Source organism: Arvicanthis niloticus, chromosome 24 (genome assembly GCF_011762505.2).
Source record: "Arvicanthis niloticus isolate mArvNil1 chromosome 24, mArvNil1.pat.X, whole genome shotgun sequence".
Classification (NCBI taxonomy): Eukaryota; Metazoa; Chordata; class Mammalia; order Rodentia; family Muridae; genus Arvicanthis; species Arvicanthis niloticus.
In genome coordinates, this window is record NC_133432.1 from 11,449,334 (window position 1) to 11,472,741 (window position 23,408).

The following is a 23,408-nucleotide window of genomic DNA, read 5'->3' on the forward strand; positions in this document are numbered from 1 at the left end:
CCCATGCCTGGCTTTTATGTGAGTGTTAGGATCTGAACACAGGTTCTTGTGTTTGCTCAGCAAGCTCGTCTTAACATACTGAGCCATCCCCACACCCCTTCTCTTGTTCCGTGTAGCTAAAGCCGATGCCAAATTGACAAAATGATTTTGTCAAGTTGGCAAGAACACGTGGACTGTGGGCTACGTGCCAGGTCTAATGGTCTCTCTCCTGGTTTTTATCTTCTATTGTTTGAGTTCCGTGGAACCCAGGGCACATGTCCGACTGCACAGTCTCCCTCTCGTTGATGTGTTTTAACTGTGGGTTGGGGAGGTGACAACCTGACCCAGGTTATAATGTCCCCATCGGGATACAATGACCGTACCTCCTAGATCATGACATCATTGTTGCATGTTGCAAACCGGAGATGTTTTAATTTTGCACGCTTTTCAGCACCGATGGAATATGTTTCTACAAAAAAAAAATAATAACGCTTTTTCTTCATTAGTTATGGCCACTTACTTATCTTGACACGATTGCACAGGTGAGCCCAGGATTAATTATTTCTTGTTCATAAGCATTAATCACCAATTTTCTGAGAAAGAACTGATGTCCTAGCTACTTCCAGTAATAACCGGTGACAGCGTGTTTCCCAGGTCACTGTGAATCCTCTTGTATTTCTGCTCCAAATGACTTTAACCTACCTACAGATGCTGAGAGGACACTATGAGAAAGAAGGTGTCCCTTTGTCCGGTTTGAGTCTCCCACCGTGCTCTGCAAGGGTCTGTATTTGTGTGGGTTGCACACATGACCCCCTTCAGGATTCATAACCTATCATGACGGCTCATAGACTGAAGAAAGGATGCACCCAAGACCATCATTTATTATGAAGCATATAAATGAACAACCAAACACAGAGTCTCCAGGGAGGGGACTGACCCAGGCGTGTCTGTCCCCATGGAGGCCGGATTCTACCTTGTTGATTCATTGGGATGTTTATCAGTGTAGAGGTTACTGGAACTCCCTTATCCAGAGACTTTGTGGGGTCTCAGCACTTAGGGGTAATGGATTCCATCACTGGTCATGAGGTTTGAACTTCACCTTCAGCCCCATCTCTTCCCTGCAGAAGGGCAAGGGTTAATGTTCTGATCCTCCAGTCACGTGCCTAGGATTTCTGTTTGGGCTAGCATACATCAGAGATGGATACAGGAGTTCACACCAAGGTCAACTCCCTGGGATGCTGAATTTCTATGCTTACAAGAGGCACAGGGGCCAGGCATGGCGCTCAGTGCATCAGAGCAAGCACAGACAGAAAAGGCTCAACCTTACTTGGGGATGCAAAGGGCTTAGACCTTGTGTATCTGTACAGTTAAAGCCCTGGGGTGAAGCCCCCTTCTCCTCCCGCCCCCCGGGCACCTGACAAGGCTAAGGCAAGAGATATCAACCAGCATTTGGCGTGCATAAAATGTTATGCAGAGCTATTCACTGAGCCACACTGCCGCCATCTTCAGGAGTCCACCTGAGCTTGCTCATCAGTGACCATCACAGCTGGGCCTGCTGACTGTTGATCTTTACCCTTGGAAGAGGGGTGGGGTGGGAAGGTTATGGGCTCCTCGCCTGAGTTATCTAACAACTGGTCCCAACTAGCTGTATGCTATTCTGCCCTGATTGCACGTGGTCTCTGGGCGGGGCTAGAGGATACAGGAGGAAAGATGAGGGGAGGGGTTCCCTTTGTGCATCCCCAGGGAAGCCATCATCCTAGCTGGGTGCAGACCTTCTAGTGTGGCAGCTTCAAAGGTCCCCATGCTCCTACCGGTAACCCCTCACTTGTGAGCAGATAAGCTCAGTCAACTCCTTGGCACCTCAGGGAAGGTAGAAATGTACCTTGGTTTGTCCTGGGACCTTAATAGGGGGTAGATGTTGTTTACACTTCCCGGGAGAGAGAAAGGGTTTTAACAGCAGAGGTGGAGGAAGCGGGGTGTTGGGTAGCTGCTGGATCGGCCATCTCTGTATCCACAGGGACAAGGAAAGAGAGGCAAAGATGCAAGGGAAGACTGTAAGGGCTAGTTGGGACTGATGGCAGTGAAGGGCTAGGGAGGGACTTAACCTTGGTGACACAGGGTGAGTCTGGAGCTGCTGACTGGAGACTAGCAGATCAGGTGACCCTGGGTGAGGGTGGGGAGAATCCCATGTCCTGATTTCTTTTCATGTCTTGATTTCAAGCAGGAAGGAGACAGGTGGGAGCCAGCAAGAGGGGACTGGACCCAGGCTCCCTTTTATAATATGAACTGAGACTTTGCCAGATGACTCTAGAAGCTTCTTCCAGAATTTTTGCTCCAGAGCTGAATGGTCTCCAACTTAGTACACCCCACCCACAGTGGGGTAGATTTGAGCTCCACAGCTTCCTGGGGTCTGTACTACCTGGAGAGAGATGGGAGGGGGAGCTTAAAGAAGGGCATAGTGATAGTGTACCTTTAATCCCAGCAGAGGCAGGTAGAGCTCTGTGAGTTAAGGCCAATCTGGACTATAAAGGGAATTCCAGGGCAGTCAGAGCTACATAGTAAGAGCCTGTCTCCAGAAAAGAATCTTGAAAACATATTTGGGAAACTTGACCAGAGACAAACACATAAACAAACAGACAGCTTTAGTTTTGGCTAATGTGGGCTGGCCCTGCAGGTGAAGGTAGGGACACGCCCCTGAGGTATGGGTCTCACCAGGGACAAACTTTCTCTCACCAGAATATTTTTTTTTTCTCTTCTGGGAAACACCTAGAAGAGACTGGGAGAGTGGTCGGCATCCTCCACTGGACAACACAGCCCTCTCAACTTGTCCCCAGATGTCAACAGGACTGAGAAAGGACAGAAGGGAGAACAGAGTGTGTTTGCCTGTGGGAGGGGAGCCTGCAGGGCTGTGTCCAGTGTGTGTTGGGTGAAGGAGGAAAACGCTCTCACCCTGAGAAGACACAGCTTTGCCTGGTAGCCACTTTCAAAGTTACCAGTGGCCATGTAACAATTCCACGTTTTTAATGTGTAAGAATGTAACAATGAAACTTCTAAACTAATGTCCCACCACCCCCTTTTACTATTTTTCCCTCTGTTACATGGATTTGTATGCATGTTTGTGTGTGTGTTTCGTGAATTTGTATATATGTTTGTGTGGGTGCACATGCAATATGTCTACATGTGTGAAGCCCTGAGGAATCATCCCCAGTCACTATTTTACCTTAGTTATTGAGCCAGGGTCTATCAGTCAAACCCAGAACTAGCTTGCTCTGGGGATTCCATCGACTCAGCCTTCCAAGGCTGGAATCCCTGCCACACCCACCCTGCCTCAGAATCCCGGACTCTCAGTTATCAGTTCTTCCCCCATCTTCCTGTTGGGCGAAGCTGCAATGTGCAGGCGCCCTATGTTCAGGGCCACTTGTGCTGAAATCGACCGAAGAGGACAGAAGACAGTTCCAAAAGAGCTAGGCAGAGTAGTACCCTTACTTCTGGGGGATAACTGACAGTGCCTGCTGTCATTTTGACTGGGGACATGGGTGGTGCTGCCATGGAGGCACAGATTGGGAGCAAGGCAGCACCTAAACAAAGGATAAAAAGCCTTGGTACTGCCACAAGATCCCTCCTGGAGAGACTAGATCCCACCATGTCATTTGTCTCTGGATCTCTAGGTACCTGGAAGAACTAAACTCTCTCTCTCTCTCTCTCTCTCTCTCTCTCTCTCTCTCTCTCTCTCTCTCTCTCTCTCTCTCTTTGTGTGTGTGTGTGTGTGTAGTGACTGACTGAACTCCTGGAGTCCAGTTTTTGGTTCTTTGTGAGCTCAGCAATTCCAAACCACTACACTAAGGAAGCCTTTGACTGGACTCTGTGATGGGGCCACCCGAGTTCTTTAGAGGGCTCTTACTGGCACTTTCCACGGCTGTACAGGGTTTTTTTCCCCCACTTGGAAGCAGGGGGAAGACAGCCACTCCTTTGCTTCTTCAGCTAGAAGATGCCAACACCAGCGGTCACCTCCTCCCACGTCGCCGGTGGGATCTGCTGGATCCAGGATCACAGGCCTAAAGGGGAGGTTAGATAGTCTGAAAGGGTTGTCAAGACCCTGGGCTTTCAGGATTGGCTGGTTTTTTTTTTTGTTGTTGTTGTTTTGTTTTTGGTTTTTTTGTTTTTTTTTGTTTTTTTTTTTTTTGTCAATGAAACAATGTATCCTGGCAGCCTAGGTCAAACAATTTGAAACTACTTAAGAGTCAAAGTTACTTCCTAAAATTGTTACATTTGAAGAACCCCCCCCCCCAAAGCTGTTATTTACGCTGGACAGCAAAGCATACAGTGACCACCTCTTTCAAGAGACTCTCGCCCAACTAGAAGGCACCACACAAGGCAGTGTTGCTAAGTAGTTACTTAGTTGCAAAGTTGCTGGGGGTGGGGGAGGCTGTGTGGTGGTGGGGAGATAGGCTGGGGAACGTTGCGCATGCGCAGGCAAACCCAGCGTTTCTGATCTTAATGCTCTTGTTTCTTCCCTTCGCTGTTTTATTTTCTTCCCCTTTTCCTTTTCTTCCTCCACCTTTGTTTCTTGCTCATGGTATCGAGTGTACACTCTGAGGACCCTTCCCTTTATTTAAATAATTTTGTGGGGACAGTTTGCTTTGTGGACAAGCCTATGGTCTAAGTTAAGATCCTCCTGCCAGGTTGTAGTGGTGCACGCCTTTAACCCCAGCACTCAGGAGGCAGAGGCAGGCAGATCTCTCTGTGTTGGGAGATTGTCCTAGTCTACATAGTGAGTTTTAGGGTAGCTGGCTATGTAAAGAGACCCTGTCTTAAACGAACGAAATAATGAATGAATAAATAACAAAACAAAGCAAAACAACAACCAAATCTTCCACCTTTCAGCCTTGGAAATGTTGGGACTGCGGTAGGTACCACCCTGCCTGGCTTTATTGTTTTCGTTCTGAAAGATAAAACCAGATCTGACTAGATGCTAATGACAGGGGCTGGATTAAGGGTAAAGGCGTTTACTGCCCAGTCTATGACCTACTGGAGTTTGATCTTCTTAGACCCACGTGGTGGGAGGAGAGAACTGACTCTGGAAGTTGTCCTTTGACTTGCTGTGGTGTATGCATGGGTGGGGTGTATGCATGGCTGGGAACGGCAGCGGGATTTCTCAGGGATATCCTGCCATCTCAGACCCCTCTCGGGATTGTCTAGCACGCACACATTTCCACCTGACAGAACAAGGAAAGCAGCGCGAGCGCCCTCTGCCGGCCGCCTGCTTCAGCATCCCTCCTGGTTAGCAAGCCCCTCCCATTCCCGAGGTTGGGTTCTCTCCTCTCTCAGTTTCAAGCGGGGAATGAACAGGACCCCCGGGGAGAAGAATCTAGGTCACGGAAGAAATAGCGTGGAAAAGAATCGGGTTAATTCAGAACGGGGGAGGGAGAGTAGGCACCTCTTTTTCTGGATCTGGGTCAGTAGGAACATCCTAATGTACTCCTCTTCGAAGTTGTAATTGACTGTCCAGAAGATGCAGAGCTGCCGGTATTTTATGACCAAGTCCAGGACGGTCCGGAAGCCTTCAGCAGTCTCGAAGTCATCTGTGCCACTGCCATGCTCCCAGGCATACACGGTGAGCAGCTCCAGGGCGTACTTTGGGGGCAAAGATGCTTTTGGCTTCATCTTCCTTTCATACTAGTGAGGGAGAGTGGGGAGGTCAGTTGACCTTGGTGAAGCAGAGGAGCCCAGTGTGTCTCCTGAATTGCCTGGGGCAACTGGGTAATGACATAGAACTTGGAAGAGGGAGACCCCAGAGTTCTAGGTAGTCTTCCTAGATCTGCGTTTGGGCTATGTGACTGCTGGCTGATGGGACCCTCTGTATGCTAGTTATGGGTCCTGCAACATGGATTGCCATATCAGAGGAAATGGGGTGGGGGTGGGTTGAGGAAGTCATGTGACTTGCTGAAAGTCAAGCCAGAGATCCCCACCCTACTAGCCCTCAGGTATCCATGGTGACTCTAGTTTCAGGTGACAGCTTCATCCTACCTTCTGAGAGAGAGCATGGGGTGTACACAGCAGTAGTGGCAACCTGTGGCACACAGCATTAACTAATCCGTGCATCTCAGGAGAGAACTTGTTTGAAGCCAAACTCTTTGGCCAGCCTGAAGTCAGAAATCGCCACACATTGCTTTGCACTAGGAGGCCCAAAAGGTCTGACCCAGATATCAGGGCAGAAGACACTCAGAAGATCCATGACTTAATGAAAAGCAGGTTCCCTAAAGAGGCCCAGCCCCTAGCATGGGAGGATTTGGGTGTCCAGAACACTTGGCAAAGCCTGTGTCTCAGTTTACTGGTTAAAAACACCAGCCAGATTTGGCCAGAGCAGGAGGCTGACTGACCTGTTTGTACCAGTGCTTGACCAGGCGGATCAGACCCTTCAGTTTGGTGGGCCGGGTTTCAATGAAGTTTCTCTGTAGCTCTGTAAAACAAACTGAAAACTCTCCTCCTTTAGGGATATCCTGTGATGTATACAGCTCAATCAGCTTCTTGTAGGCTTTGGTCCTGGAGGTCCTGGAGGTGGAGTCAGAACGCAGTTGACCTAACAAGGGAGAAAAATGTCTGTTAGATCACATGAATATGGTAAGCAACAGAGTTTTTTATTTTATTTTATTTTATTTTATTTTATTTTATTTTATTTTATTTTATTTGGGACAGAATCTCATGTAGCCCAAGATGGCATTGAACTTACTATGTAGCCAAGAAGAATCAGGAATTTCTGATTCTCCTGCCTCTACCTTCCAAATGCTGAGATTACAGCTGTACACCACCATGCCCAGTTTATGCAATACAGGGAACTGTAACCAGATCTTGGGCATGTGAGACACTTCACCAATGTATCTATGTCCACAGTGCTCAAAACAGGTGTTTCAAAACTTTATTTTCATTTGTGTGTGTGCATGCATGTGTGCCTCCCTCTCCCTCTCCCTCTCCCTCTCCCTCTCCCTCTCCCTCTCCCTCTCCCTCTCCCTCTCCCTCTCCCTCTCCCTCTCCCTCTCCCTCTCCCTCTCCCTCTCCCTCTCCCTCTCCCTCCTCCTCCCCCTCCCCCTCCCCCCCCCTCTCTCTGTGCATGTGTCCTGTGTGCATGCATGTGTAAGTTCAAGTGACTGAGGGCCAGAAGAAGGTACCAGGTCCCCTGGAGCTGGAGTTACAGGATGTAACTGGAGCTTAGTGCTGGGAACCAAACTTAGGTCCCCCAAAAAACAGCCAGCTCTCTTTAGCCACTGAAGCCATCCTATGTTGTTGGTTTGTTTTTGTTTTTGTTTTTGTTTTTGTTTTTGTTTTTTTTTGACAAATGTAATTTTATTGGGTGGGAATTTAATTCAATGGGAGAATTTCCTTCGAACCATGGACATGTATTTGAACTGCTGACAGCTATCTAAGATGCAGACAGTCAGTGACCGAATGTCTGGAGGGCACAGTGGGTTTACAGTAGCGCACACACATATCAGTGATACCCACTAGGCCAGCCACTGTCCACTGTGGCTGATTATATTTGAGATAACTGAGACAAGGTGAAGATTCCCCTCTTCAGTGGTTCCATCTCAAGCTCCCAATGGATACAGAACCCAGATCCAGAAGATTCTCACCATTAGAGAAAGACTCCTCTGGTCAGGTCTGAGCTTAAGCTTGCATACTCTGTCTCTGAGGCATGTTTAGTCTCGTGTGTGTGTGTGTGTGTGTGTGTGTGTGTGTGTGTGTGTGTTTGTGAATAAAGTTTTATTGGGACAGAGTTGACCCCATTTGTGAATCTCTCGTGCATGGCTGTTTTCACATTGAAATGGCAGAGTTGGGAAAACTGTGCCCTTCCAGGGTGAAAATATTCACTGTGTTGCTGTACTAGTGAGCTTTCTGTCAACACAGACCTAGACACACCTGGAAAGAGGGAATCTCAACTGAGGAATGGCCTCCCTCAGACTGGTCTATGGCCAGGTCTGTGGGGCATTTTCTTAATTGATGAATGATGCAGAAGGGCCTAGGCCATTCACTGTGGGTGGTGCCGCTCCTGGGCAGGTGGTCCTGAGTTGTACAGTTGTATAAGAAGGCAGGGCGAGCCATCTAGAGAGCAAACCAGTAAACAGCACCTCTTTCTGGCCTCTGCTTCAGTTCCTGCCTCCAGGTTTCAGCCCTGACCTCCCTCCATGATGGAACCCGTGTAAGATGAACAAACCAAGTTGATTTGCTTAGTGTTTTAGCAACAGAAGCCAAACCAGGACAGTTGCCCTTTTCAAAGCACACAGATAGAGACAGACAAACAGACGGACAGACAACAGCATGCTGACCCCCATTCTATATAGCCGTGTTTCTTTTCTGGGAGGTGTATGTGTGTGGGGGGGTCAATCCCAGGGTCCTGAGCATACAGGTAAGTACTCTGCAGCTGAGCTATAGTCTCAGGCCCAAGTAATGGGTGTGAGTTTCACTTTACTCTGTGGTCCTCACATTGAATACAGCGTCTTACACATGTTAAGCAAATGCTTTATCCCTAATTATACCCCATTCCCAAGGACCACTCAGGTGGAAGATACTAGGGGCTTCATAATTCTGATATAGGAGACATACATTAGCTTCACTTCTGTGTGTGCACGAGTATGTACATGAGAGACAGAGAGAGGGAGAGAGAGAGAGAGAGAGAGAGAGAGAGAGAGAGAGAGAGAGAAAGAGCACATGAGACATGAGAAAGCCCAGAGTCATCTGAGTTGTTATGGGAGAGCCAAGCCCACTGTGGGTGGCACCATCCCCTTGATGAATAAGAAAGTTAGCTAAGCATAAGTCTGTGAGTGAGGCAGCATTACCCCATGATTTCCACTTCAGTGTCCTGCCTCGAGTTTCTGCCCTGGACTCCCTTCCTGATGGCTCTCCATGATGGACCGAGATGCAGAAGTGTAAACCAACCAAACAAACCCCTTCCTCCTCTAGGCTGCTTTGTGCATATAGGTACGTTTGCTTGCCTGTGTTTAGTCATGCAGAGGCCAGAGGAGGTGGCTTGGCGGCTGGTGTATCCTCCCTCACCTTTTTCCATTGAGACAGGCTCTCCCAATGAACCTAGGACTTTCTGACTCAGCTAGACCGTCTCTGCCTCCACGCACCTCCCCTGCATCTACACCCCATCGCTTGGAGTCTGGCTTTTTATACATCGGTGCTAAGGGATACAACTCAGATCTCCACAACTAAATGACAAACACAGCACAGAGCCACCTCCCCAGCCTAACCTGAGGCCTTTTATTCATCTATGTCTCTGTAGCTCTCATCTGTGAACGGGATTTTTAAGGAGTTTTTGCCTACACCAATTTCCTGTTTCTTGTTTCACAAAGGTTTGGCTCGTTCAGTTCTTTTATTCTCTTCTCCATGAAGGAGATGAAGGGATGTTATCTATGATACATATCTACCTCTGTATGTGCCATCCCTGACACACCATACAAATGGAACCTACAGCTCCTGGAGGCTATCTGGAGGTGCTTTCACAAGAATGAAATCACATGTAGGTGTATCGTAGCCATGCACCTGCTAGGGGCCTGGGCTAGAATTGGTAGACAGTTATAGCTCATTACCCAGCATTCCAGATTCTGGAAGGAGCCCTCCACTCCTTCCAAAATGTTCTCACTTTTACCTAGTGTATCACAGGCAGGAAGGACATCAAACTCAACACTTTCATCGAGACTCTTGGATTTCAAGGTAAAACTCAGCACCCTGGGGGCCTTCCATTTTGATTTCTCAAACTCCACCTCCACCTCAAGGGCCTGCTTGTAGGCTTCTAACTGCTCCTTGATCTCCTGGACGAACCAGCAGCGCTTGTCTTGTAGAGAGTCATAACTCTCCAGCGAGCTGAGGAACAGTACGATGTCAGCATCTGATCCCTGCTTCAGAGCTGTGCCTTTGGCAGTGGATCCTCCCTAGGGAGGACAGAGAAAGTGAACTGCTGCTTCCCTTCACCCTTGTCTTCCTGGTACTCAGGAACTGGAATCGGGGATGGGCCGGCACTCACCTTGATGATCTTCAGGACTTTGGTGCCAGAATTCTGGAAGCACTTCTCTTTAAGGAAGGAACAGATAATGTTAACAGCTTCTTTGATCTGCTTTAGGAAGACCTTGTTTGGCTGGAGGAAGTCAGAGATGAACTTGTCCAGTAAATGGCTTGGGGTGATGAAAAGTGGCATGGGCTAGGGAGGAGAGAATCTTGGTGAGCTCTGCACAGGAGCCAGCACAAAAGTCACCTCCATCCTGCGACCAGCTGGCTTCCAACTGTGGGCAGAGGCCTTCTTGTCTCTGGAGTTTGCACTGATGTATCCAGAGAACACTCTTGAGATGCCAGGCAAAAAAACCCTTAACCCCCTTGCACTGACCCCCTCCACTCCAGCATAAACTTTCCTGGTTCCTCATAGGCTATTTGGGAGAGACCTGGATCCTTCTGAGTGGTGTGTGGAGTGCAGACATGGGAGGTGTCCTGGGCTAGCATAAGAAGGTCCCCAAGGACCTTCCAAGAGGCAGATGGGAGATTAAATTTGAACAAGTAGAGGTGAGGACAGTGACAGAGATGAGGGAGCTCAAAGACGTTGAGCTAATGGTTTTTGATGATGGATGAAGGAGGCAGGACACCAGGGCAGCCTTGAGAAGCTTAACAAGGGAGGGAGACCTTGAGGGTCTCCATTCCAGCATTGCAAGGCTGCGCTTGGATTACCCACTGTCAGAGCCATAAGATTATGAATTTAGGGTATATATTTCTTTTAAACAGGAGAGGAAGAGAAGTCTAAGTAGATAGGTTTCCTAGGGAGCACTGGCGGATGATCAGCCGCCTTGAGGACACCAGGATTGCCCAACTCCCTCCGCAGTCTCAGATGATTTTGGTACTTCTAGATGTTGTGACCCTTAGCAACGGCATCCTCAGTACCTTCCTCTTCCACAGCTCACATGGTGTAAAGGATGGGCGCATGGGTACACATGTCACACGCGTGCGTACCCACAGGAGTGCACACACATGCGAGGCTATGTATGACTACGAGGCGTGAGTGCTCCGTGCACACATGAGTGTGGGCACTGTGTATGCGCCTGAATGTGCCTGCAAACGCATGCATGCAAACTCAAGCGAGTGTCAGCACAGGTGTGTGCACACGCGCCTGTGACTGTTGTGATGCCTCAGGTCCAAAGATGTGTGTTCACAGATGTGAGGTGGAAATTTCTGGTTGCGTCACGTGACGCAGACCCGAGGGATGTCTCGCTGAGGCAAAGACTCGTGGGAGGATGTGTGATATTTGGAGAGAGAATAAATGAGACTGAACGGACAGTGCTGGAGCACCCTCATAGCTAGCTGTGCAATGCTTCATTGGTCTCCAGTCTTAGTTTTGTTAAAAGAGGCACAGCAGAGAACTCCTGGCATCCCAGCTGGTCCTGGCTTCTCCCCGTGACACACAGCGATTTGGCGGAGGCCTGGCTGTTTCTGCTGGATTGTGCCACCGCTGCTGATACATGTTTGGTATCCTGAGACTACTGAACTGGGCTGCTGGTATCCTGACAATGGAGATTGGAATCACCTCCAAAGAACTTCTTCTAAGCAGATCCACATCCCCTTGTCCTGTTCACCATCTTTTCTCCCCTACCTTTGGACCATGGGCTAGAAGGGGGTTCGAGATGTCACAAAACCCTTATTAAAGTAGGTTTAAAAAGTATCTAAGCCTACATATGTGAGTATGCATGTGAGTATGTGCATAGATGCATATGAACTGGAAAACACTCATTCCTGCCTGTGTGTTGGTTGCTGGGCCTAGACTTTGAAGCAGCTGTGGAGAGACAGTGACATTGTCGCGCCCCGCTTGTCCAGCAAGGAAGACGCGACAAACCGGATTCTTCTCAACAGCCTTTATTGGAAGCGCTCTTTTAGGTTTCTGGGAGAGACTGACTGGAATGCTCAGAATGGGCTACTTATATACCCCCAGCCCTGGGCGTGGCAAAGCACATGGAGGTGTCCGATTGGTCAATTTGCAATGACTCATTAGCATACTCATTAGCATACCCCGCCCGGGCAGGGTGATTGGCCAGGTTCGTGGTACCCTAGTTGTACCTTATTTGCATGCCCCGTTTGGGAGGGGCTGGAGTCAAGTTCCTAAATGCACTGCGCATGCGCAGTGTACTGCGCATGCACAGTGCACTGATGGTTTTCCCTGAAAGCCTTGAGTCAGCCGCCATCTTGGAGTCACCTCAGCGGCTGACGGGCGAATGTCAGCCCGTCAGCCGCTTTTGAGGTTGCGGCGCTGCTTCTCTCGGCTGGCAGCCACAGCCGCTTTTAGTCTGTGGCGCTGAGAGAAAAAACGGGCAGCCGCTTTGAGTCGGCGGCTGCACCGTAAGAAAAAACAGGTAGCTGCTTTGAAGTGGCGGCAGTTCCGCCGCTTTTAGCAGCTTTGAATCGGCCCGCTTTTCAAGCTGACGTGACAGACCTGCGGTGCCTTCCAGCCGTCAGGTCTGTCAGGTCAGCTTCCTACATGACATAACAGCCTGCAAGGGACAGGCTGGTGAGACTGCAGCAGGGGAATCAAAAGGTGTGGCAGGGACTATAGAGATGGCTCAGTGGTTAAGTGTTCTGTCTGCTTTGTCAGAGGACACAGGTTTGATTCCCAGCACCTGGGTGGTGGCTCACAACTGTCTGTAACTCCTGTTCCACTGGCCCTTCTGTCCCACTTCCAAGGTTAACAAAGTAGCCTTTGAACAAATCCAGCTGGTCTAACTTAGGGGTGCACTGACAGTCCCCCTCTGACAGGAAGACTTCCTCTGCTTTGCTGCTGGTCTGCATCCATGGCTTGGACTTCAGGGTTTGCTAGAGTGTCACACACAGCATGACTTCTCTGTGCTTCTACGAGGCTCTGCCTCTTTTCCTCCCTCTTCTCCCCCTTCCCTCCCTTGCCTCCTCCCCACTTCCTGACATCACTCTTGCTGAAGTAAATTCCTCACTTTTCTGGGGGGAACCCAATTTCTATGACCCCCCTTTTCTACCTCACACATATCATGTGGCCTCTAAGAGTTGGTTGAGTTGTGTCCTCCTAAAATATATTGGGGTTTAGGCCTAGAGTACCCATAACCATGACCTAATAGAAAATGGGGCTAACTAGAGGAGCCATCATAGCTGAGGAACAAGCAGGCAGACAGGGTAGAGTGTGGTAGTGGATGGAAAGGTAGTGTTGTGGTTTGAATATGCTTGGCCCAGAGAGTGGCACTATTTGGAGGTGTGGCCTTGGAGTAGGCGTGGCCTTGTTGGAGTGGGTGTGACCTTGTTGGAGTAGGTGTGGCCTTGTTGGAATGGGTGTGACCTTGTTGGAGTAGGTGTGGCCTTGTTGGAGTGGGTGTGGTCTTGTTGGAGTAGGTGTGTCATTGGGGGCATGGGCTTTAAGACCCTCATCCTAGTTGCCTGGAAGTCAGTCTCCTCCTAGTGGACTTCAGATGAAGATGTAGAACCCTCAGCTCCTTCTGCACCATGCCTGCCTGGATGTGGCATTACTTCCTACATTGATGATAATGGACTAAACCTCTGAACCTGAAATGTTATCCGTATAAGAGTTGCCTTGGTCATGGAGTCTGTTCACAACAGGAAAACCCTAAGACAGGTAGGGTGATGATGTCACAGGGAAAGGTGGGGTGATGATGTCACAGGGAAAGGTAGGGAGATGATGTCACAGGGAAAGGTCTCCTTGAACCTCCCAGGAGAGCCCAGTGCTCTCCATTTCTTGTCTTTGAAACTCTGGCATCCAGAACAATAGGTGAATAAATTTTTGTTGCTTTAAGCCACATTGAGGGTGTGATTGTGTTATAGTGGTCACACACAGGAAGCTAAGGCACACACCCAGGTCAGTGCTGGGAGGTTCCTCTCTCCAGCATGGAAACCCTCTTACCAGAACTTCCCAATATGGTGCAGGTGACACATTCAGGCTGCGAGAGCGTAGCCAGTCCTGAGCTTCCTCTGCCAGTAGCTGCCAGAACTCAGCATCTTTGCCCACGTTGTTGGTTGGGTCAGTTGGATCCAAGATGACTGGTCTAGGAATTTTATTAGATGGAAAAAAATCAGGGCTGGGTTTAACAGCACACACCTTTAATACCAGCACATGGGAAGCAGAGGCAGGTGGGTCTCTGTGAGTTCAAGGCCAGCTTGGTCTACAGAGTGAGTTCTAGGCCAGCCATGGCTATACAGTAAGACCTTATTTCACGTTCCATGTACCCCCACAAGAAAGAAATCTAGGGGGCTGGAGAGATGGCTCAGCAGTTAAGAGCACTGACTGCTCTTCTAGAGGTTCTGAGTTCAATTCCTACAACCACATGGTGGCTCACAACCATCTGTAATGGGATCTGATCCCACAATGTACTCGCATATATGAAATAAGTAAATAAATATTTCAAATAAATAATAAATAAACCTGGGACTGGGAAGACAGCTTGGCAACTAAGAGTGCTTAGAGATCAGTCCTAAGAGTGCTTGGCGCTCGGTCCTAAGAGTGCTCAATGCTCAGTCCTAGGAGTGCTTAGTGCTCAACTATAAGGACCAGAGTTTGGGACCAAGCATAACAATATAGGTGTCCTGAACATGGCTTCAACCCTGGATCTTAGGGGTGGGGTAGAGACAGCAGGATCTCTGGGGCTTGCTGGCTTCCAGCCTAGTTGAAAAACACAGGAACTCAGGTTGAAGAAGACAGATCCTACCTCCAAGGGATAGACGGAGAATACCTGGTACCCTCTTCTGGTCTCTATGGGCAAAGTGGTGAACACCCACTTCTGTGCTCAAACAGACACACAAATAAATCTTAATGGAAAGAGAGGAATCAAACTGGGGGATGGGTCAGCAGGTGAAGTACCTGCCTCACAAACAGGCCCTGAATCGGGGTCCCCAAGACTCACACAAAAAGCCAGACATTGGTGTGAATTTTTAATCCCAGTCCTGAGGGGGCAGAGGCATGTGGGTCTGGGGGGCTCCCTGGCCAGCTAGTCTAGCCTATTGATTATTGAGCATCAGTAGGAGACCCTGACTCAAAAAATAAGGTAGAGGGGCTGGAGAGACCTTCAGCGATTAAGAGCACTTGCTTCTCTTCTAGGGGACCCAGGCTTAGTCTGAGAACCCAAGCAGTGGTTCACAACCATCTGTTAGCTACAGTCCCAAGGAATCTGACTCCCTCTTCTGGCCTTCGTAGGCACTGCATGCATGTGGTTCACTGACATAAGAAAGCACCCATACACATAAAATAAATGAATCTTTAAACACAAAGTAGAGAGTGAGGTACAGATGTGAGGAGACACCTGATGTTAACCTCTGGCTTCCATGTGCGTACATACAGACATACGCATGTGCACATGCACACGCATGCTGCAGGGGCTGGGGGAAGCTGACAGCCCAGACTCTGAAGGCTGTGGCTTCCCTAAGCTGCTGAGGGATCCACAGTACCCAGCCATACTGACTTCTCGACTTCTGCCTTTTCAGAGACATTAGATCCCTCTGTTCCTTGCTGCAAAATCTTTTTCCTCTCCCAGCCCCCTCCTCCTGCCACCCACTGGCAGACAAAACCCGACCATGAGTTGGAACATGAAATGCATCAGCTGGTTCTCCTTTGCAAGCAGACCCTCAGGTTCCCCCTGGCTCCCAGCAAGGGTTCGGAACTCGCTCTCAGTGAGGCCCTGGCCTGCAGTTGGAGAGTTCTGGAAGCTAGGGTACCTTGGGGAATTGAGCTGGTACAGAAGGTTGTTCCGGATTGTCTCATCCTCAAAGTTGTAGTTGACCGTCCAGTAGACACACAGCTTTGTCTGCTGACTGATGAGTTGCAGCACGGTCCTAACACCTTGTGCCATGTCGAAGTCTTCAGCTTGGCAGCCCTGTTCCCAGGCATACACAGTGAGCAGTTCCAGTGCATACAGCAATGGCTGAGGTGGGGGTATTTTCCATTTCTCCTGGCACTGGGACAGAAGACAAGGCCATCAGGAAGTCAGAGTCAGCATCCCCCACACCTGGAAGTCAATGTGTTTGTACCATCCGATACTGCAGAAGGTGTGGAAGGAACACCTGGAGTGCTCACACTGCTTACGGGAGTATGTGTGTGTGCAAGTGTGTGCATGTGTGATTGTGTGTGAGTGTGTGCATGTGAGACTGTGAATGTGTTGAGTGTGGTTATATATGTGATGGTAAATGTGGGTGTTCCTGTGAATGTGTGTGTGCATATGCATGAGTGTGTGTGAATGTGTAGTGGGTGTGAGTGTGAATATGTGTCACTGTGTGAGTGAGTGTGTGACTGTGTGTGAGAGTGTGAATGTGTGAGTGTGTATGTGATTGCAAATGTGCATGTCTCTCTGTGAATGTGCCTGTATGTATGCATGAGTGTGTGTGAGTGTGAACATGTGTGGCTCTGTGGCTTTGACTGTGGGTGTATGTGAATGGGAGAATGCAAGTGTGTGTGCGTGTGTGTGAGTGTGAGTGGATATGTGAGTGTGGAAGTGTGTGTGTGTGATTGTGTCAGTGCATGCATGTGGTTGCATCAGTGTGGATGAGGGTGAAGGTGTGTGTCAGTGTGTGGATGTATGAGTGTGTGCATATGAGTTTGAGGTGTGTGAGTTATGTGCTGTATGTGTTTGTGTGAAGGTGTGCATCAGTACGTGACTATGAGTTTGAGTTCTGAGTGAGTGTGTGTGTGTGTGTGTGAAAGAGAGAGAGAGAGAGAGAGAGACAGAGAGACAGAGAGACAGACAGAGACAGAGACAGAGACAGAGACAGAGACAGAGAGACAGAGAAGACCAGAGGTCAAGGGCAGGTATCTCCTGTCATTCTCCACCTGGGACAGCATCTCTCACTGAACCTGGATCACTGACTGACACTCTATTAAAGCTAAATAAACACTCACCACTGTATTTCATATAGAGTCCATGTATGTAAATATGGACATGTACACGCATGTTGTCTGGAGGTCTGTCTGAGAACTCAGCAGTTCTGCGTATTTACCCCCCCCCAAAAATGAGTGCTGAAGTTCACAAAAGATATGTTGGAGACCACTCACAACGATCCAATTCATAGAGGAATCACTCAAAGACCCAACCCAGCAGAGAAGAAACACATGGCTGTATTATGTCAACGGAAGAATACAAGGAAAGGAAAAAGCTATTGCTATGTAATGATGGGGCACGAGAGTGGAGTGAAATAAGACACCAACTGTGTGCAATGTGATCCATTTACAGTGTTTGAAAATAAGGGAGGGCCAGCAAGAGGGCTCGTGAGGAAAGGTGCTTGTTACCAAGCCTGTTGAACTGAGTTCAATCCCCAGGACTGATATGGTGGAAGGAGAAGACCCACTCCTGTAAGCTGTCCTCTGACCTCCACACATGTACTATGCCCCCTCCATACATGGCGTCTGATATTGGAATTAAAAAAAACTATTTTAAAATAGTTAAATTTTTATTTTATGTGTACAGATATTTTGTTTGCATGCTGTGGTGCCTGCAGAACCTGCAGGTGTTAGATTGCTCTGGAGTGAAAGTTGGTTGTGGGATTCATGATGTGCATGCTGAGAAACCAACAGGGTCCTCTGGAAGACCAATATATGCTCTCTCTCTCAAAAGATTTATTATTTATTTTATATATGTGAGTGCAATGCAGCTGCCCTCAGACAAACCAGAAGAGGGCATTGGATCCCATTACAGATGGTTGTGAGCCCTGGAACAGTAGCCAGTGCTCTTAACCGCTGAGCTATCTCCTCCATCCACAGTATGTGCTCTTAACTGCTGAACCATCTCACCAGCTTCAGATTTTTTTTTTTAAAGGAAGAGTCTTGCTATATAGTTGGGATTTGCCTTAAACTCTAGAGCTGTGTCTTCTCTTCTAGAGTGCTGGGACCACAGTCAGGCAGCCATCATGTCCTTGGGTTGAGAAAATATTCTATTCTGGTTTGTGGCTGAAGAAGAGATCAAATCAGGTTGAGGTATGTTGTTAATATGGTTGGAATTTCCTCACTGTGAATGATCTCAATAGAAAGATAATACAGTAGGGGGTGATGGCTTTGGTCCCAGGATTTGAGGCAGAGGCAGAGAGGCAGAGGCAGAGGCAGAGGCAGAGGCAGAGGCAGAGGCAGAGGCAGAGGCAGAGGCAGAGGCAGAGGCACAGGCACAGGCAGAGGCAGAGGCAGAGGCAGAGAGAGAGGCAGAGAGGCAGAGAGGCAGAGAGGCAGAGAGGCAGAGAGGCAGAGAGGCAGAGAGGCAGAGGCAGAGGCAGAGGCAGAGGCAGAGGCAGAGGCAGAGGCAGAGGCAGAGGCAGAGGCAGAGGCAGAGGCAGAGGCAGAGGCAGAGGCAGAGGCAGAGGCAGAGGCAGAGGCAGAGGCAGAGGCAGAGGCAGAGGCAGAGGCAGAGGCAGAGGCAGAGGCAGAGGCAGAGGCAGAGGCAGAGGCAGAGGCAGAGGCAGAGGCAGAGGCAGAGGCAGAGGCAGAGGCAGAGGCAGAGGCAGAGGCAGAGGCAGAGGCAGAGGCAGAGGCAGAGGCAGAGGCAGAGGCAGAGGCAGAGGCAGAGGCAGAGGCAGAGGCAGAGGCAGAGGCAGAGGCAGAGGCAGAGGCAGAGGCAGAGGCAGAGGCAGAGGCAGAGGCAGAGGCAGAGGCAGAGGCAGAGGCAGAGGCAGAGGCAGAGGCATCTCTGAATTTGAGGCCAGCCTGGTCTGCAGAGTGAGTTCTAGGCCAGACTGAGACTCTTTGTAAAACAAGACAACAACATACACTACCTGTTGGTACCAGTGCTTAACCAATAGGATCAAATCCTTCAGTTTTCTGGGATATTTCTTGAAAAACTGCCACTGCAGTGTGGTGAAGCAGTCTGAGAACTCCCCTGGTGATGCTCTTACTGCATCCATGGATTTTTTGAGATCCAGATAGGCTGCTTGCAGCGGAGGCCTATGATTGGCTAGGAAAAAGGGAGGCAGAGCTAAGGGTGACAGAGACAGGATTGTGGGGAGAAACGTGGGTAGGGGGAGGGAGAGAAAGGCTGCGGAAAATGGCAGTGAACCCTATGTGGTTGTTGTGGTCTCAGGTGATTATGCATATCAAAAGGTTAGGATAATTGAGATAACTTGTCTAATTGTGTGGGCATCTTGGTTATTAAGATTTTATAGATATATTAAATCCATTGGTTAACTATAGCATTAAGAGTTTTGATTTTGCCAGGTGATGGGTAATGCAGTGGCTGATCGCGGGGTGGATGGTCGTTGCGTGGGGCTGGCGTGGCTGCGAAGGGAATTCGGGAACTCCAGCCCCGCAGGAGAGCCCGACGTGAAGAGGGCAGCTAGCTCTTTGGGAAAGCTAACAGTGGGGATATCCTCCTTGATAGATAATAAAGAATGAAGCAGTGTGTGTGTGTGTGTGTGTGTGTGCACGCGGCATGCGGCCAAGACAGAATCAGTGAAGCCACACAGGGCATGAGGCAGTAAATTACACATGAGAAATAAAGGCTTCTGATTAATACAAAAACCAAATACTTTTGCACAACTACATACATCTGTGTCACAGAGTGATGTCTACCGGTCCCTCTTACATAGACTAGGACACCTCGAGGTGACAGGAGCAGGGAACGGGAGAGGTGCATGAACCAATTAGTTTCCATATTTGCTCGCCGAGCTCTGTTGTTCATAAATATATTTAGGTACACAGCTTTGGGCAAGGAATCCTATAGACTTTCCAGCAAGGAACTGGGCACGTGCCCTAGCCACTTATGGACTAGCGACTATATACCAGGCATAGTTGAAGTCCTTTATGCAACAATGTAACACGTAAGTCTTATAAACTTCTTATGGGGCATAACTACCACAACTACAGAAACCATGGCCACAGCAGCCTACCTGACCTGGTAGAGACAAGTAGATCAAGTTAGTTGGCCTTTTATCTAGTAAAGGAAGCGATTTATGAGGCCCCCTGTAGGGTCTGATTTCCTCAACAACATTTATTGCTTTCTTGTAATTCAGTCTTATTTTGGAAGATGCATTTCTATCGCCATCTGGTGGCATCATCCAGTACTACATGCGGAGAGTTCATTTTCTCTCAGCACCTTCCTTGATTGGGTCAAGGCAGCAGAGGGTGGGTTGGGCTGGACTCCTAATACCAGGCTCTGTGGATCAAAAGATAGAGCCCAGAATTTCCTGTAGCCCTTTCAAGGCAGGCACACCTTTACAACTAAATGAACCTGTTAGCTGGTTGCTCTGATCTTAGATTTGGTGACAAGGGACCCATAGGGTCACGTGTCAGTCACTTTTCTGGTTGGAAGAGGGATGCCTTTCTTTTGGCTCACTGTTAGAGGGTGCAACCATTGGGGAAGATATGGCTACAGGAGGTGACGCTGCATGGTTCCTTCTCGGACCAGGAAGCAAACACAGACTGGAAGCAGAGTTGGAAGCAGGATGGGGTTACCGCCTTCAAGGCTCACTTCCCAGCCCCTCACTTCCTCTCCACACCCTCTCAAATGAGCACTACAAGCTGAGACCAAGTGTTCAAACACACGAGCCTGTAGGGACATCTCACCCTCAAATCCTAAGATGGGAGGGGCCCAGGGATGCCACCTTTCTGGGAATGCCATCATGTGGGTGTGTGTACAACTCCATCTCGTCAGAAAATGGTCAGGTGGTGGCTACTCAAGGGCCCAGTAACCCAGAAGTTTCTTAGAATTGTGAACAATGAAGGGGCCCTGGCCTCCAGCACAGAGGTCCTGGGCTGTCAGCCTAGTGGAATCCACCATTGGCAGAATGGCCACAATACATTCCTGTGCCTCTGTTTTCTCATCCATCTATCTGTCCATCCCTACATCCATACATTTCCATCTGTCCGTCCATCCATCCATTCCATCCATCCATCCATCCATCCATCCATCCATCCATCACATCTATCCATCCATTCATCCATCCATCTATCCATTCATCCATCAATCTACATTTTCATCTGTTCATCCATCCATCCATACCTTCATCCACTCATCCACCCATCCATCTATCCATCTGTTCATTCATCCATCCATCTGTTCATTCATTCATTCATTCATCCATTCATCTAGCCATCCATTTCCATCTGTCCACACATCCATCCATCTATCCATCCACATCCACCTATCCCTACATCCATCCACCCACAAACATACACACATCTAGTAGGACCCAGCCATCCACCTGTCCACTTTTTTTTCCTGCCATTTGTCCGTCTGCCCATAACTCATCCAACCTCTCACTTATAAAGGCTCCCTTTTAGGTTCAAGTGTTTAGAACATTGTATCCAAAGCCAATGAGATGAGAATGAAGCTCTAGACAGAGTATACCTAGGGAAGGAGACTTGTGTCGCTTAGGGTTTATGGTGGTTTGAATGAGAATGGACCACAGAGGCTTATTATCTTTGTACGCTTAGTCCCCACCTGATGAACTGTTTGGGAAGGATTAGGAGGTGTGTCCTTGTTGGAGGAGGTCTGCTGCTGGGGGTGGGGCTTTGAAGTTTCAAAAGCCCATGCCAGGTCCAGTGTCTTTGCTCTCTTTCTGCCATCTGCCTATGGATCAGAATATGAACCTTGCAGCTATTGCTCCAACAATATGCCTGTCTGTTTTCCACCATGATGATAAGGGACTCACTCTCCGAAACTCGAAGCCAGCCCTTAGTTAAACACTTCTTTTTATAAGAGTTGTCTTGGTCATAGTGTCTCTTCACAGCAACCGACCAGTGACTAAGACAGGAATTCACAAGCCCCATTTTGGAAACAACCCCAGTCCCCAGTGGCCTCCAGGACTCCCAGAATGCTTGGACCACCCCCCCTTCAGTCCCCAGACCACTCACTCAGAGGATCGAAGGCTGGAAGTAACTGCAAGAGTATATTCTGCCCTGGTTTAGACACTTGTACTATCAGGGTGTCTCCACGCTTTACTGACTTCTTGTATCTCTCCTGGCTTTTCAGCAGTTGTTCAATCAAGTCGAGGAGTTTATCTTGGTATTTCTTCTGATCCTGGAACTTCTGGAAATCACCCATGAACAGAACAAGGGTACCATCAGAGCATCCTCTTAGGACAGTTTCCCGGCCATAGGAGCCACCCTGCAGGGAATGGAGGGGCAGTCGTGAAATCTAGACCTTCTATAGCTACAGTAGTGACATTTCTTAAACCAAGTGAAATCTCCCCAGTGTCACTGTCATTTTAAAATCAGGTTGCCAGCACCAATTTGTGTCCATGTTTTGCATGCTAGCTCCAAACTGGAGTCAACTCCAAACTGCAATAAGATAAACAAATAGCACAGCAGACTACTATACAGGCATGAAAAAAAAAAAACAAAACACAGATGCAGTGGAGTACTATACAGGCATGAAAATAGATACACGAACAAAAATCTCACAAATGTGGAGTCAAAGACACTATCCAGCAAAACACAAATGCATGTACTCAGTCCCTGATAATTTACCAAGCATGATAACAGCGGTCTCTGTGCTAAGAACATGGTGTGCTCTACCATCACAACACTCTGAAGTGGGGTCTAGGCTGACTTCATTCTGCAGATTAGGATACTGAGGCACAGAGAGGTAAAACACCCTGCTGGCGGGAGTCATGCAGCCAGGCGGAGGAAGACCTGGCAGCAGCTTGGGCCCCTGCACTGTCTGTCCTCAGGGGAAAGCATTTGAAGTGCAATCCCCTGGGCCTGGCGTGGAACAATACTGAGCACCGCCACCTGTGGGGACAGAGAACTCTTCTGGGATCCAGAGTCCTGGCCCCCACCCTGAGTCTCACCTTAGCCACTCTTGTCACAGGGAACTCCTTAATGAGCAGCAGGCAACAAATGACATCCACTTCCTGGTCTATCTGCTTCAGAGATTCTTCGCAGGGTTTGAGATTTGCCTGGATATACTCCTCTAGCTTGTGCGATGGCACTGAGGTCACCCCAATCTGTTTCAGACATTTTTCATTGGGTTGGAGGTTTGCCTGGGTAGACTCTTCTGGCTTGTGCGCTGGCCCGGAGGGCACCCCCGAAGACCCACCAGATGACCAGCCAGATGAATAGCCAGATGACCCGTCAGATGACCAGCCGGACAGCCAGTTTCCCATAATCGCTAGCTGGCCTTGTGAATCGCAGAGGCAGAGTACTGTAGCTCAGGTCCTGGGGCTTCTGCCATGCACTCGGGTTTCTAGAAAGAGGAAATCAAGTCCAAAGCCCCACCCCCAACACAGCCAAGCCTTGGAGCCTAGGAAATTGAAACTCAAGTGCGTGACTCACTGCCCAGCTGGTGTGTGTGTGTGTGTGTGTGTGTGTGTGTGTGTTGCTTCCAGCTGGCTGGCCACTCCCAAGGACACCCCAGCTTAAACTTAAAGCCTCTAGAGCCTCAGGGGACACCTTACAGAGGCCAGTGTTTGCATCCTTCAGTGTAGGACTGTCTTCTTGGTGCCTCTGTTTCCTCTAC

General features: G+C 49.0%; 1 protein-coding gene across 1 annotated transcript; it reads right to left on the reverse strand.

The window, feature by feature from the left end:
• Positions 1-848: 848 nt before the first annotated feature.
• Oas2 (2'-5'-oligoadenylate synthetase 2) lies at positions 849-23,186 on the reverse strand. The gene is made up of 11 exons (XM_076922649.1): positions 22,741-23,186; positions 21,803-22,055; positions 18,727-18,905; positions 15,694-15,932; positions 13,889-14,030; positions 10,001-10,174; positions 9,626-9,908; positions 6,360-6,559; positions 5,417-5,655; positions 3,881-4,034; positions 849-2,398 (listed from the first exon to the last, which is right to left on the reverse strand). The coding sequence occupies exons 1-11, from the start codon at positions 23,053-23,055 to the stop codon at positions 2,336-2,338; spliced, it is 2,241 nt and encodes a 746-aa protein (XP_076778764.1). The 5' UTR covers positions 23,056-23,186; the 3' UTR covers positions 849-2,335.
• Between the last annotated feature and the right edge of the window lie 222 nt (positions 23,187-23,408).